The 14,594-nt window shown below is 35.8% G+C and overlaps 2 protein-coding genes across 2 annotated transcripts; one reads left to right on the top strand and one right to left on the bottom strand.

The window, feature by feature from the left end:
• Window positions 1-2,007: 2,007 nt before the first annotated feature.
• Window positions 2,008-3,354, top strand: LOC131805936 (uncharacterized). Its single transcript, XM_059129724.1, has 2 exons — window positions 2,008-2,530; window positions 3,013-3,354. The coding sequence occupies exons 1-2, from the start codon at window positions 2,113-2,115 to the stop codon at window positions 3,315-3,317; spliced, it is 723 nt and encodes a 240-aa protein (XP_058985707.1). The 5' UTR covers window positions 2,008-2,112; the 3' UTR covers window positions 3,318-3,354.
• A 111-nt stretch (window positions 3,355-3,465) lies between these two features.
• On the bottom strand, window positions 3,466-5,123 carry LOC131805924 (uncharacterized). The gene is made up of 4 exons (XM_059129709.1): window positions 4,741-5,123; window positions 4,462-4,680; window positions 4,205-4,352; window positions 3,466-4,146 (listed from the first exon to the last, which is right to left on the bottom strand). Exons 1-4 carry the CDS (start codon window positions 4,969-4,971, stop codon window positions 3,485-3,487), a joined length of 1,260 nt encoding a protein of 419 aa, XP_058985692.1. The 5' UTR covers window positions 4,972-5,123; the 3' UTR covers window positions 3,466-3,484.
• Window positions 5,124-14,594: the final 9,471 nt, after the last annotated feature.

Below are 14,594 nucleotides of genomic sequence, written 5' to 3'. Positions count from 1 at the left end.
GCTAAAAGGATCAGTTCACCTCTACATGACAAATAAAAAGCAAAACAAGCAACAATAAACTTCAAGTGCCTCGATGGTGGAAATAAATGGATAGAATACTTTGTTTTATTTCGTGCTTTGAAAAACTAAAACATGATCTGGAACGAAGGAGTACTCTTCAGGAGTTCAAATATGTACGTGATTGTAATTTGTGTTTCGATATATTTTCTAACAGTCTTTTATAGTTAAAAAGCATATTCGATTATGTTTGTACACAGTTACAGTTATGCAATATAAAAGATGAGTTAGACAATTTTTTATAATAAAAATGTTTAAAAATACTATTTAAATATTTTCGGTTATAACATTTTTTGGCTGAAATTATATTATATATTTTTTACATATTAAAACAAAAAAGATTTTATACATATTATTACTAGTATGATTTACTGGTAAACAAGTGAATAAACATTAAGTTCGGCCGGGCGAATTTTTAATACCCTCCAACTTTCGGTAAAGAAAACATTTGTATATAAAAGTATCAGAATTCAAACGTGTTCCACTTTAAACTACAAACACCAATTAGAACGTTTGGATAATGCTGTAAAAATTTTCAAAAAAAAAACAAAGTGGGTGAGGCCGTTTTATGAGGGTCATACCAAAACGGGCAAACCGACAATTTTATACTTCAAGGATTGTTGTCTACCAAATCTACTAAAATACCAAATTTCGTGAAACAATTTCGTGGGTAAATATGACTAGGATTATCAAAATACCGAGTATAGGTGGGTATCGTTATATGTGCGCTTAGGAAAACGTGGACCTAAGTATTCAATGTTCTGTCACCGGAGCTAGAACCTATTATGAACTATAAATACCAATTTTTAGATAAATCCGTTGGGAAATGTGGCAAAAATCATAAAAATACTGAATATTCGGAGGTAACATTATGTGGGGGCAATACCAAAACGTGGACATACTGTGTTCCGAAACAGGATTTAGAATCCATTACGAACTACAAATACCAATTTTAGACAAAAATTGTGACAAAAATCATTGAAATACCGAATATAGACGATTTATATCAAAACGTGGACCGACATATCTCATTTTCAATACTCACCATCCTAGACACAATGCAAATTGTTCTGCCAAATTTTGAAGCTCTACGTCAAATAATATGTGCTGCATCGTGATTTAAACAGACAGACAGATAAACAGGCATCATTAGATCGACTTAAGGTAAGGTCACATTGGGCAAATATTTGACGAAAAAGTTCAAATATTTCTTTGCCACAATCTGACCACAAAATATTTTTGTAGGGCAAACACAAAAACAGCTGATTTCGAGAAAACAAAGTTATTTGCCTGCAAAGAAAATTTTGATCAATGTGGCCACAATGTGAACACCTGTAATCAAATATTTTCCTCTATTTAGAGTAAACATTTATTTGACCTTGCAATGGTTTTGTATGAGAAAACAGTGAGAAATAACAGCTGTTGCATCACTGTTGTCAGCTTTTTATATTTAAAAATCACTTTTCTCAAGCAATTTGATATTAACAAATTATATAATTACATTAATACCGCAAATGCATTGCAGATAAAAACAACATACAAATATCTTTTTGTTCGTTATACTACACCTTTTCAGTTGTAAAGCGAATTATTTTAGTTTTAATTCGTAACATTTTATTTGTAAGTTAAGAAATATGTCTGTAATTCAAATAATTTCCTTTTTTAAATTGAGAATTCCAACTGCAATTCTATTTAGTTTTATTCGAACTGCAAATGGAATTATTCGAATTACAAATAGAATTCTCAATTTATAACTGGATTGAAATTCAATTCAACTAGACACATTCGAATTATAAACGCAATAACTTGAATTACAAATTATTTCTCGAATTACAAATGGAATGTTACCAATTAAAACCAAAATTATTCGATTTACAACTGAAAAGTTGTATATTAAAATCCCAAAAGACGTTGATCGCTAAAAGCGTTTTTATTTCAAATACGACATTGACAACATTGACATGCAAAACAGCTGTGCAGATAAACGTTTACCTACAAAAAGGAAAAATTAAAAGTTAAAGTGAGAAGTGATTCTAAAAAAAACGAATAAATAAAATGGAAATGGAATATGAAGTGCCGCAGAAGAAATCTCGGGGAAAGCCAAAGGTTGCAAAGGAGTGGGCAGAGGAAGATATTTTTAAACTCATTGCTCTAGTGGAGGAACAAAGTTGTCTGTGGAATGCGGGATGTGATGGATACCACAACAAAATACTCCGCGACAACGCATGGCGGCACATTTCCGAACAATTTGATGATAAATATACCCCTGCAGATCTCACCGCAAAGTGGACAAACTTGAGGATACAGTATCGAGGATATGCGGCCAGGTCCAAAACAAAGTCGGGACAAGGCGCAATTGAACCACCTAAATGGAGATTTTTTAATGTCATGAAGTTTGTAGGACGAAATGAAGAGGCTCAGACGCAAGACACAATTTCAAACATATTAATAGAAATAGATTCAGAAAGTAATTGTAAGTATTCTTGGTATAAGGCGAGTTTAGAGGTTAACAAAATGGGTCGTATGATGGGGCTGTTGGAACCGGTTCCGGAGCAATACAAGTAAAATTGTATTTTTGTACCAGTACTTTTTGAAAAATCTCTGAACACTCGATAATGGACTCCATATGGGGTATAAAAATGTCCATGCTTCATTATACTATACCAATGCATAATGTAGTATGGACATCTTTATACCCCATATGGAGTCCATTTTCAAGTTTTCAGAGAATTTTCAAAAAGTAATGGTACTAAAATACAATTTTTCTTGTATTACTCCGGAACCGGTTCCAACAACCCCGACCACTTTTTGGATAGGTAATTCCAAAAGCTTTCAAATAATAACCATTTTGTTTAGGTCAATCCGAGCTTAGCCCCTACGCTCGCCTTGCTCCGTATTTGTATATATATATTAAAATCTCTACCTTGTTAATATTTCAATTCAATATTTCTACAGCTTTTGATGTTTGTGCATCGCCATCTTTGCCAACGCCACCACCAACATCAACACCACGGCGGTTACAGGCTCCAACTGTACAATCTGCAACAACACAAATTGCGGAGACTATGCGGGAGGCAGTTGCTGCAATGAAAGAACGCAACCAAAACAGCTTGGATCCCAACACGTCATTCGCAAACTATCTCCTAAGTGAGCTGAAGACACTCAGTGACAGTGGATCTGCTTCAGTTAGAAATAAAGTTACATTGTTTTTTTTACAATGTTTGGAAGAGGAGAGAAGCAATCATTTATTTGAGTGTTAAAACATCCCTATTTTCTTTTTATTATATGACTGACTTATCACTTAATTAATTTTTAAAATAATTAATGATTTTTTTTTATTTTTCTGTTTTATGAATCTCATTTGTTTTAAAAGCTTGTAAATAAAATCTTTACAATTAAATTGTTTTATATCATTTTATTTAAACTTTTATATATGTTTGTATTGGAAGGGAACTTCGCCTTCTTCTACAAAATATTGGGAAAACTCGTCCCTTACAGTAGAACAATTAGGTGCAATATAAGACCGATGAGGTTGTAGATTTATAAGACTATCAGAGGCCCGTTCACTGCGCCATTCACCTAGTACTAGTGTTCCATCTTGTGTATAGTGGTCCACTAGATTTGGGTTGAAGTATATCGAATTATTGCGGCACATCAGGTAGTTATGCAACACACAACAGGCAGTAGTAATTTTTATTGCTTTTGGTGGATCAACCTTTATTGGGGTTCGTAGTACACGAAAGCGGGCAGACAGAATTCCAAATGCGTTTTCTATAACTCGTCTAGCTCTAGACAAACGATAGTTAAAAATTCTCTGAATTGCATTCATATTGCGGACACTGAAAGGTTTTAATATATTGGGTGTCATAGCGAATGCATCATCCGCAACAAGAACATAAGGAACTGAAACTGTTCTGCCTGGCAATGGTTCTGGTGGTGGTAAATTTAGTTTTTCGTTAACCAGACCTTTATTAAATGACGTTTTTCGGAAAACTCCACCATCTGATATTCTTCCATTGGACCCAACATCAATATATAAAAATTTGTAGGAAGCATCTGCAATAGCCATGAGTACAATGCTGTGAGTTCCTATAACAAATTAAAATAATAATAATTGATTACAATATAGGTAAAGTAATAAACTTGCCTTTATAGTTGAAGTAAATGCTTCCGGAATGAGAAGGCGCTGTCATAACGACATGTTTGCCGTCTATAGACCCAATACAGTTTGGGAAATTCCACTTCTCATAAAATTTTTCCGATACTGCTAGCCATTCTGTTTCCGTTGATGGGGTCTTTATAAGCAATACAAATTTATCAATTATACTATGGAAGCTATATTAACTTTGTAATTCCGTTTGTAAGTTCGGCCAGACCGAACTTACGCTGTAGTTAATAGTTTACCTTTAAATAATCAGGCTGTAGAACCTTATAAATAGCATCGCAAACCTCAGGAATGATAGTTGAAATAGTGTTGTGAGGTATACGGAATATGAATTGCAGAGAACGGAAACTCTCGCCTGTTGCCAAGTATCGCAGTGTAACCATTAACCGTTCTGAAGCTGAAATCGGCTCACGTAATTGTGTCGTCTTCTTGGTTAAAAGTGGTGCAGTTAATTTAAGCTATTAAGGGGTCCATGATAGAAACATTATAGATTTCATCTCAATTATACGCAAACTCACCAAATTGTCAAAATCTGCCGCGTTCATCCTCAAGAAATTTTTATAGAGCGATGGTGTTTCAGCCCGCAGTTGAGTCAGCAATTTGACGCAACATCCTTCCTCCTTTCTTTGACGCAACCATTCTCGAACCCATGGTCTTTTCTTTCTATTTTTCATGGATTCGTCCTCTTTGACAGCAATATATGATGCTGCACCACAACATAAAATAAAAAGCGCCTCTTCCTGCTGCATAGCTTCTTTTAAATATTTCGACCAAACAATTTTTTGTTTTTTGATAGTTTGATCAAACTGCTTTTTAATCAAATATATTTTTCAAATGTGACCGCACGTCAAACCTGTTTTGTCATTGCTTTATTTGCCACTATTTGATGGGTGTTTGAACAAACAAAATTTGTGAAATAAATGTGAGCAATGTGAACACAAAATCAACTCTGTATAAAAACAACATTTTTTTGGGAAAATATGATAAAACATATTTGTGTCAAATATTTGCTCAATGTGACCTTACCTTTAGAATTTTAAGCTAATCATGAATGTATACACTTTATGGGGTCTACGACGTATATTTAGGGATTTAGGAATATTTATGTTACACACGGAATGACAAACTTAATATATCCTCAATAATAGCTACATCAATCTTCGGAAGCAAGATGATCCAAATATTACATTAAAAGTAAGTCGAAAGTTATAGATAAACTGAGTATGTGCCTCAGAATACAATAACAAACAAGTAACCTAGAAATGCATGGTCAAAAGTCGGACGGAGTATTTTCTTCAAGGCTAAATTCGGTCGTATCTGCAAAAATCCGATATTCACCAAAATTGCCAGATATATTAACTTGGACGTATGTGCTAAAATTCAATAAATGCTACATGTAATTCGTTTACGAGTATACATGGACAGATGGATGGACATTCATAATTCGACTCAGAATATGATTCTATGAAGATCATCAAAAGAAACTATGGGACCATTTCGTACTCTTCTGCCTGTTACAATGAAATGCTCAAAGACATGATACCCTGTTCCTCAGTGTGGCCTAAGGTATAAGAAGACATATCTGCCTGGATATACGACACTTCTGTCACAATGAACGTACAGCCCAAATTTTTAACAATTATATAAAAAATGTGGCTAAAATACAGAAAAAAGTTGACCTGTATGGAAATGGTTCTCTTATAGGAATAGAACTCTCTATGAAATCCAACTTAAAGCAATTTCATCAGAAAATATTGCTAAAATCTTCAAGATACCGAATAGCAGTAGGTAACGTTTTATGGGAGCTATAGGGAAACGTGGACCTTTTAGAAAATATTCTGCAACAGTGGCTTGTATGCTTTTCGAATAAGAAGCTCTGCCGTTTAAAAACGTAGCTTAAATACCTAATATGTGAAGGTACAATTATATGAAGTATATACGAAAACGTCGATCAGTGATACAATGTTCTGCCACAGGAGGTAGAGTCCAAATAACAAAATTAAATTTAATATGTAAGAAAGTGTGTCTAAAATCGTCAAAATTCCGAATAAGGGGACAATTATACACGGTGAGATTGGAAAACATTATATAGTTTAATTTTTCCAGGAAAAAAAAAAGTTATTCGTGATGGAATTCAAGCGTGATAGTGTAATTTATTTACATTTGGCTGCAAAACCACAAGTGGCTATCGATAGAGCACTCCAGCATTTGAAACCGAATGAATCTTTTGTGTCTCGTACAAATGCAAAAAATGAGGTTCCTCGCTTGATTTCCAGTACACAGTGGCCACCAAAATCTCCGGATTCCAAACCGTTGGACTATTGTCTATGGAGTATTTTTAAAAGCAAGGTTGGCACTAAAATATACCAAAGTTCGATCACCTCAAGTAAGCGTTTCGCCGGGAATGGGCCAAAATACCCCAGATCAATCATTGGCCGTTTGTAGGCCATAATTCGTGCCGAAGGTGACCAATTTGAACTAAACTTATTCTAAAAATTGATGCTATTTTTCGACATTTTTTGCTTTCATTCAATAAAAATTAAAAAAAGAAATTTAAAAATTATGGCGTTCGACTTTGTTGAAGCTTTTTTATCTCACCCTGTATTACAAGTAGAGTTGTCCTTTGTCTGGTCAAACACTAAAAGAACGTTCAAATGAAAACCGTTATATGGGGGCTATACGAGGACGTAGGTAATAATGTCGCTAAAATTATCAAAATATCGACTATCAAAATACCGAGGTATCGTTGCACGAGGTCTATACGAAGACATGAATCTGCATATGCAGGGTTGCCCATATTCGACGGACCCATGACTCTTTGGGCCCATTCCAATCGACGAGGCTTGTCCGCAGGCAACATTCTTTGCGTCAATTGAATTTTGTACGGGAACAAATGCAAATCAATGCGAATAATCCGTTGTAAAGTGGACCGAGCCATGCCCAACTGCTGAGAACGGCGTTTTTGGGATGTTCTTGGGGACCTCTCAACACTGGCTGGGGACGGCAGCGATATTCTCGGCCGATCACCAGTCGAAAATTTTTCGTATAAACGCTTAATGGTGTTCTTAGAAGGCGCACTTCTCACATTTTTTACTGCTGTAAAAGCACTTTGAGTTTTCACAATTGACTTCTTGTAAATTTCACCTATTTCAGAGCGCTCGCGTAGCGTGTATTGGTTCATGGTAAAAATCTGCTTGGACTGACGCTTCAAATGCGGTAGGTCATTAAGCGATGTGACATCTCTGTCAAAAGTTATGGCGTTGAATAATGCCGATAAAATCATAAAAATACCGAATTTAAGACGGTAACGTTATAAGGAGGATATACGAAGACGTGGACCTGCATATGCAATTTTCTGTCACAAGAATTTAAGGAATTTATGTGACGTAGATCATAACCACCATGAATCTTTTGTGAATGTGTATTATGCCTTTAGAGCATAATAGCATTACTATAGAGCGCATGATATGACTTCTAAAAGGCTATATTATACAATATCGGAGCTATAGAGGCTGAGATGAAAAAACTGCAACAAACTTCAGACTGCTGTCATTTCTAAGCCATTGCGAACTTTAAATACGAAATTTAAATGCCAGGTAATAATGTCGATAAAATGATCAAAATACCGACTATCGGGAGGTATCGTTGCACGGGGGCTAAACGAAGACGTGAATATGCCCAATTCCTATCAATAATGTCGCTATAATCATAAAGACACCTCATCTGGGGGAACCGTTATATGGGTGCTATACTAAAACATCGACCTATATATACAATTCTCTTCCAGGGGGTAAGTACTCACAAGGAATTCTTTGTGTGGATTTTCAGACGATTCCATTGAAATACTTGGGTAAAATCATCAACCGAGGTGTAGTTATAAGGGGGATTTACGATATCGTGGATCTATATAGCCCATCTTCGAATTTGACCTGCCTGCAGACAAAAGTCAGATCTGTGCATTTTAAATTCCTACCTTAATTCGTTTTGACTCTAGCGTGATTACAACAAGCGAACATCAAGAATATATATACTTTGTCAGGTCAGGAATAACGAATTTAGTATACCCTCCCTACTATGTGCGGTGGAGGGTATAAAAAAGAAAATAATCCAGTATTCTTATCAATAATATTGCCGAAGACGCTATAACCTAAAATTCCCGGGTTCCAAAGAATCTTAACCCGAAATTTTCAAAAAATTTGGAAGAGGTAGGAACGTGCCAACACTACTTAATCTTAGTCTTTTAAGATGTCGTAGAAAAAATATAAATATTTGGAACAAAAAATACTAAATTTAGAAAAATTATAATATTTTATTAAGATTTTCTTTGGTGGCTCTGAAGATATGGACCATGCGCATTCGAGGACTACTGGAGTACAAAATATTTCACTATGGCGGGGAAGGTGAATATTTTTATATAGAACGTTGGGTATTAGGTGGGCCTGCAACGGTATAGCGATTGTAGACTCTAAAAGGTGGTTTCATACATTCTGTTGAGTTGGAATCCAATAGCTAAAAACTAAAATAAATTTCCCAGAGTAAAATTTTCACTAATTTTGTTACTGAAAATTAAATTGCGAAAATGCCATTGCAATATGATTCATAGAAAAACCCATTCCACTGAACATTTAATTACTGTAATACAGTTATTCTTAGATTGTTTTTCAAATCTCCGATTATAAGCAATGATTATATTGTTTATGCCTGCTTCGAAAAGGAAAACAATTTTTCGTTCTCAAATCGTATTGTGCACAAAATACAAAATTAAACAATTCCAAGTGTTTGGCAAACAACAAGAAAAATAATAGCAGTTCAAAGTGCATCAATACTCACCGGCTTACGTACAGAACACAGCACACAGTATGAACGTACGTACGTACGTATGAACGTACGTAGGTATGTATCGACATCGATGTACATATATGGCATTCTTATCAATTGTTCAATAACAACATCGACAGCGGCAGCCAAAAAGCCACAAAACTCAACAGACGAAGCAATTTTATGTGAGACGCTAACATTGATACTCAAGGCATTGCATGCTTTTGGCACTGAATTGAATCGGAGCAATATCTTACATCGAAATAACATTTGTGCTAAGTAAACTTAACTTTTCCTGTCGAGAAGGGCAAGATGTGGTAGTAGCTGCGGCAGCAACAGACCTGACACTGATGCGATACGATACGATACCGTCTTTAAGAGCCATAGTTTATTAGCCAAAAAGAAAACATTTTAAGATCAACCGCAATAACCAAAAAAAGAAAAAAAAAAAAAACAAATGCAATGAATACTCTTGCGTATCATGTTCAATACCAAATTCCTATGCAAACCTAAAAAGACGAGATTGTGGGGGAGCTGAGGGAGCTAGTTGAGGTAGTGAAGTAAATTGTTAAAATCTACACTATTCAAAATATTTTTGTAGTTGTTTTAAAATTTCAGCAGATCATTTGGATATAAATTTTGGTCCACTTTTGAAATTATTTGTGACCATTTCGAGAGGATCGGGTGACTAATTTCTAAGTTATAATAAAGGTATAATTGTTGTTCAGAAACACCTTAATAGTTGCCGCTCTCCCTTCAAATCATAATTTCTGAAATTCTATTCAATATTAAATATGACGAATATGAAATATGATATAGAGGTGACAAGAGATGTAAAAGCAAACTAGTAATTTACTACAAAATTCGGGCGGTGCCGACTTTATGATACCCAACACCACTATGACAATTTAGTAGAGTCTCGTGTAGCAAATAAACTTTCATATTGACAATTTAGGTGTTAAGTGCGTATTAAGGATTCAAACCGGTTTAAATTTGAAATAGGCTAAAACTAACCTATAAAAGCTATACATATCTTAATCGATTTTCACTAGTGTATTATGCGGATTAGATGTAAAATTGGATACAACAAATAAGTAAGAGTTCTAACTATATCTGAAGCGAAATTTAAAACATTTGATTCTAGGCTAAATGTTATAGTCTCTGCAAAAATGCTTCCCATTTAGGTTAATAATACACATTTGGCGAACAATAATCTTCAAATCGAACGAAGGTATATATGGAAGCTATATCCGAATCTGAACCGATGTCGGTAAAATTCGGCAGAGGTATTTCTGAGCAGTATCTGATATTTGGTACTAAGTACCAAATCGAATGTGGAACCGATTTAATACGAATGTGGAGGACTTAAACACAAAATCGGATTGAACATATATATGGAGTAATAGTTATATCTGAACCGATTTTCAACATATTTTATGCACTTGCTTCTTGGCTGAATTAGCCAAAAAACCTTCTCTTTGGGCTGATATTAACCATTTGGTGTACAATAAACGTCAAATCGGATAAAGATATACAAGGTGAGATGAAACAACTGCAACCAACTTCAGAATGCTGTCATTTCATAGCCACTCGTCCGACAGCTGTTAAAATTATTCAAGCGACAGCTCATTATATTGTTTACAAGAGTACAAAAGCATTTTTGAGAATTTTTCAGAAAAAAAGTTGTTCGTGATGGAATTCAAGCGTGATAGTTTGATTTCTTTATATTTGGCTGGAAAACCACAAGTGGCTTTCGTTAGAGCACTCCAGCATTTAAATGTGAATGAATCTTTTGTATCTAGTACCATCTCTCGTTACCCCGATACTGGTAGCGTTGCCCGACGTCAAGGAAGTGGACGAAAGAAAACAGCAACATCAGCAGAAATGGTTCGAAAAGTAAAGAAACGACTTGATCGAAACCCACATCGCAGTGGCCGAAAAATAACTCGTGAGTTGAACATATCCCAATATTCCATATTCCAATGAGCTCGGGGTAAAGCCATTGAAATTCCAAAAAGTGCCAGAGCTTACACCACAACAGAAAGAAAAAAGACTCAAAAGAGCTAAAGAGTGGTTTCGCTTGACCGAAAGTGGTGAACTGCCGAATTTGGTTTTCTCCGATGAGAAAACATTCGTTGTCCAGCAGTTTGTAAACAAACAAATTGATCGTGTTTACTTGTCAAAGAGGTCAGCTGAAAATGTGCACCTTCGGTTTGCCACCAGAACTCAAGCGCCGGCCATGGTGATGGTGTGGCCCGCCATAACAACCGATGGTCGCTCGTATTAGTCGACTGTGGCATCAGAATAAATACCGAATATTATCACGAAAGTATTCTGGAGGGTGTATTAAAGCCTTGGGCACACAAACATTTTGGCCGCAGACCTTGGACATTCTAACAGGACTCAGCACCATGGCACTCAGCACGCTCCATCCAAGAATGGTTACAAAATGAGGTTCCTCGCTTCATTTCCAGCGCACAATGGCCACCAAAATCTCCGGATACCAATCCGTTGGACTATTGTGTCTGGAGTATTTTGGAAAGCAAGGTTGGCACTAAAACATACCAAAGTGTCGATCACCTCAACCAAGCGCTTCACCGGGAATGGGCCTAAATACCGTAGAGCAACATTCGGGCAGCGTATGACGGTTTCATTGGCCGTTTGAAGACCATAATTCATACCAATGGTGACCAATTCGAACAAATATAAACATATTCTAAAATTATTTCCGATATTTTTATACCCTACAACACTATGTATTGGGGGTATTATAAGTTTGATTGGGCCAAAAATTATGTAACACCTCGAAATATTGGTTTCCCACATAGGAAAGTATATATGGATCTTCCTAGCTCGCCGAGCTGAGTCGATCTAGCTATGTATGTCCGTCCGTCCGTCCGTCCGTCTGTCCATGTTAATTTGTAATCACTCTACAGGTCGCAATTATGGTCCGATCTTCACGAAATTTAGAATGTAGGTGGGGCTTGGACCAGAATAGAACCCTATTGCTTTTGGAGATGATCGCCAAATGTTTAGGGGTTAAAATGGACCAAATACTGAAAAAATGTCGGATTTTGCAGAAGCTATACAGGTCGCAATTATAGACCAATCGACGCGGAATTTCGCATGTAGCTAGAGTTTAGGGCGGGGAAGAAGCCTACCAATTTGGGTGGTCATCGGGTAATATTTAGAGGGTAAAATAGACCATATCTTTTGTGTTGAAAAAATGCAAATTTTTTCATTAAACCGCGAATATTTTAAATCCCGGCGAACTCACAAAGCCATGACAAGGTTACTTCTGACCTTTACATTGATGTTAACATCCAACAAATCGGATATATAGCAAAATATGTGCGATATATATGTCTATCAAAGAAGATATGCTTGAAAGATGTCTTATATGTCGAGAACGGCTGAACTGATTTCGACAGTTCTCATTAATTCAGAATGGCCTCTTGGCAGGAAAGAAAAAACGCCTAACAAATCGCATAAAAATATCTCTCTAAAGATGAAAATATTGATTTTGTAAATTTTCTCATATTTTTTCAATTTTGTCATATTTTTGGCATATTTTCATTTTGAATTAAACATTTGGTAATATTTCTAAAGCTAACAAAACTAAGTAGTTAGGATATCAGGATATCATATACAGATCGCATTTATGGCCCGACCCTTACGAAATTTTGCATGGGGATAAGATGAGGGTCAGAATAGAAGCCTACTTTTTTTGGAGATGATCGCCATATATTTAGGGGTTGAAATGGACCAAAAAACTGCAAAATTGTCAGCAGGTTGTAATTATCGCCCGATCCTTACGCACATTTGAATGGGGGTTACCGGACATTGTAAAAGCCAAGCAGTTTTGGATGACCATCCAAAAATATTCAATGTGTGAAATAGTTTGCCCACTTTTGTAGAAAAATACGAAAACGTCCATTCCAGAGACTTTTTGGAGAATTAACAAATACAGGAAAGACGCACTTCTGACTATTTCGTTAACGCTGATTTCGATGAAGAATATAGTCAAATGTCTGTATCTCATATAGATGCGTTTCAGTCAAAAATCAATAATAAATGTTAATCTTTTGCCACTTCTGAGAGATTATAGGTCTTTGGGAAATATTAGTTCCAGATCTAGGAAGACCATTTACGTGCAACATCTACCATCTAAGTTGCTATTATTCGAAAATTAGAGAACGAAACCTGATGGTTTTCTTTTATAATTTGTCACAAATATCTTGTGGAATTCTTTCGAGTATCTCGCCTATATAAACTGTATCGTTTATTATAGTGTTGTAGGGTATTCAATGGTGGGCCCCGCTCGACTGTAGCCTTTGCTTACTTGTTTCACTTTCATTCAATAAAATCTAAAAAAAATGTAAAAATTATTGCGTTCGTCTTTGTTGCAGTTTTTTTTTATCTCACCCTGTATATCATCTTCAAAACAGATTTTGTGCTAGCAAATTTTTTTGTGTGTGTAACATTTGGAGAGAGCTCGATGCTTATTTCGCTTTCTTTGAGCGGTTTGTTTTTCAAAATCTTGAACCCTATATGGGAGATGTACCAGAAGAAATGATCCGATCTCTACCACTTTCATAACAGATCTTGTGTTGATGGAAACTTTGAGATGTGTCTAATCTGACTGGAATCGGATGTTAATTCAGCGTTTTATGAGCTTCATGGTTATTCAAGAATTTGACCCATTCTGGGAGAGGTACTAGAAGGAGTGAACCGATGTTGTCCATCTCCGAACTCTATCTAAGTTTGATAATATTATTACGATGTACCAAGCTTAAACCTAATCGGATACTCCATTCGAGAGTTATCGTGCGCACCAGCCAGGCAGACAGACAGACAGACAGACGGACATCGCCAAATCGACTTCAAGTGTCCTGAAACGAATTTTGTTCAAAGAGACCTTGGGTCTAAAACCGTTATTTCGTTGAGGCACGTTTTGGCTGTATCAAACGATATATGTATACCCTCTCTAGCCATATGACTGAGGGTATAAAAAACAATTTAAATGAACCTACCACGGGGTGGTAGGTCCATTATCGAGAAAAAAAGGTTGGGGTCTGCGCTAACCACTTTAAATGTCTTATATTTTTTTTCGGAAAGATTCGTGTGCAATTTTTTGATAACTGTTTTTTTTATCAAAATTTTCTTTCGAAAACTCGTTTATAACCTTCAAACTTTTTGGGCTTTTGAGCTAAGATTCACTGAACCCGATTCTCCTTACAAAAATAGCGAATTCCAAAACACATTTAGGAAATTAGTTCAATAGGGCAAAAACTCCGTGAGATTGACCTCTGTTCGTCATTTCCACATGTGATAATGTATGTTGCAACATACCACGGTTAACTTACTTTCTTACATTTTACTGTAATGACAACAAAAAACAAGTGTATTTGTGTATAGTCCACAACCACTACACCACCTTTGGAAGATATATTCATGGGTGACACCTCTAACATTATCCAAACATTTTAGATTAAGTCCTTTTTTTTTCTTTTTCTTACGTTTCAGGCATCATTGCCAGCATCGTTACCATCTT

Source organism: Musca domestica, unplaced genomic scaffold, assembly GCF_030504385.1.
Source record: "Musca domestica strain aabys unplaced genomic scaffold, Musca_domestica.polishedcontigs.V.1.1 66, whole genome shotgun sequence".
Lineage (NCBI taxonomy): Eukaryota > Metazoa > Arthropoda > Insecta > Diptera > Muscidae > Musca > Musca domestica.
The sequence above is the reverse complement of the archived record's forward strand: the minus strand, read 5'-3'. Positions and strand labels throughout refer to the sequence as shown.

Bases quoted from the DNA above. Each gene is read 5' to 3' on its own strand.
- LOC131805936 (XM_059129724.1), top strand. From the start codon at position 2,113: ATGGAAATGGAATATGAAGTGCCGCAGAAGAAATCTCGGGGAAAGCCA. The intron at 2,531-3,012 runs GTAAGTATTCTT...ATATTTCTACAG, and splicing joins AATAGATTCAGAAAGTAATT to CTTTTGATGTTTGTGCATCG.
- LOC131805924 (XM_059129709.1), bottom strand. From the start codon at position 4,971: ATGCAGCAGGAAGAGGCGCTTTTTATTTTATGTTGTGGTGCAGCATCA. The intron at 4,681-4,740 runs GTGAGTTTGCGT...ACCCCTTAATAG, and splicing joins CGGCAGATTTTGACAATTTG to CTTAAATTAACTGCACCACT. The intron at 4,353-4,461 runs GTAAACTATTAA...TTGCTTATAAAG, and splicing joins TACAGCCTGATTATTTAAAG to ACCCCATCAACGGAAACAGA.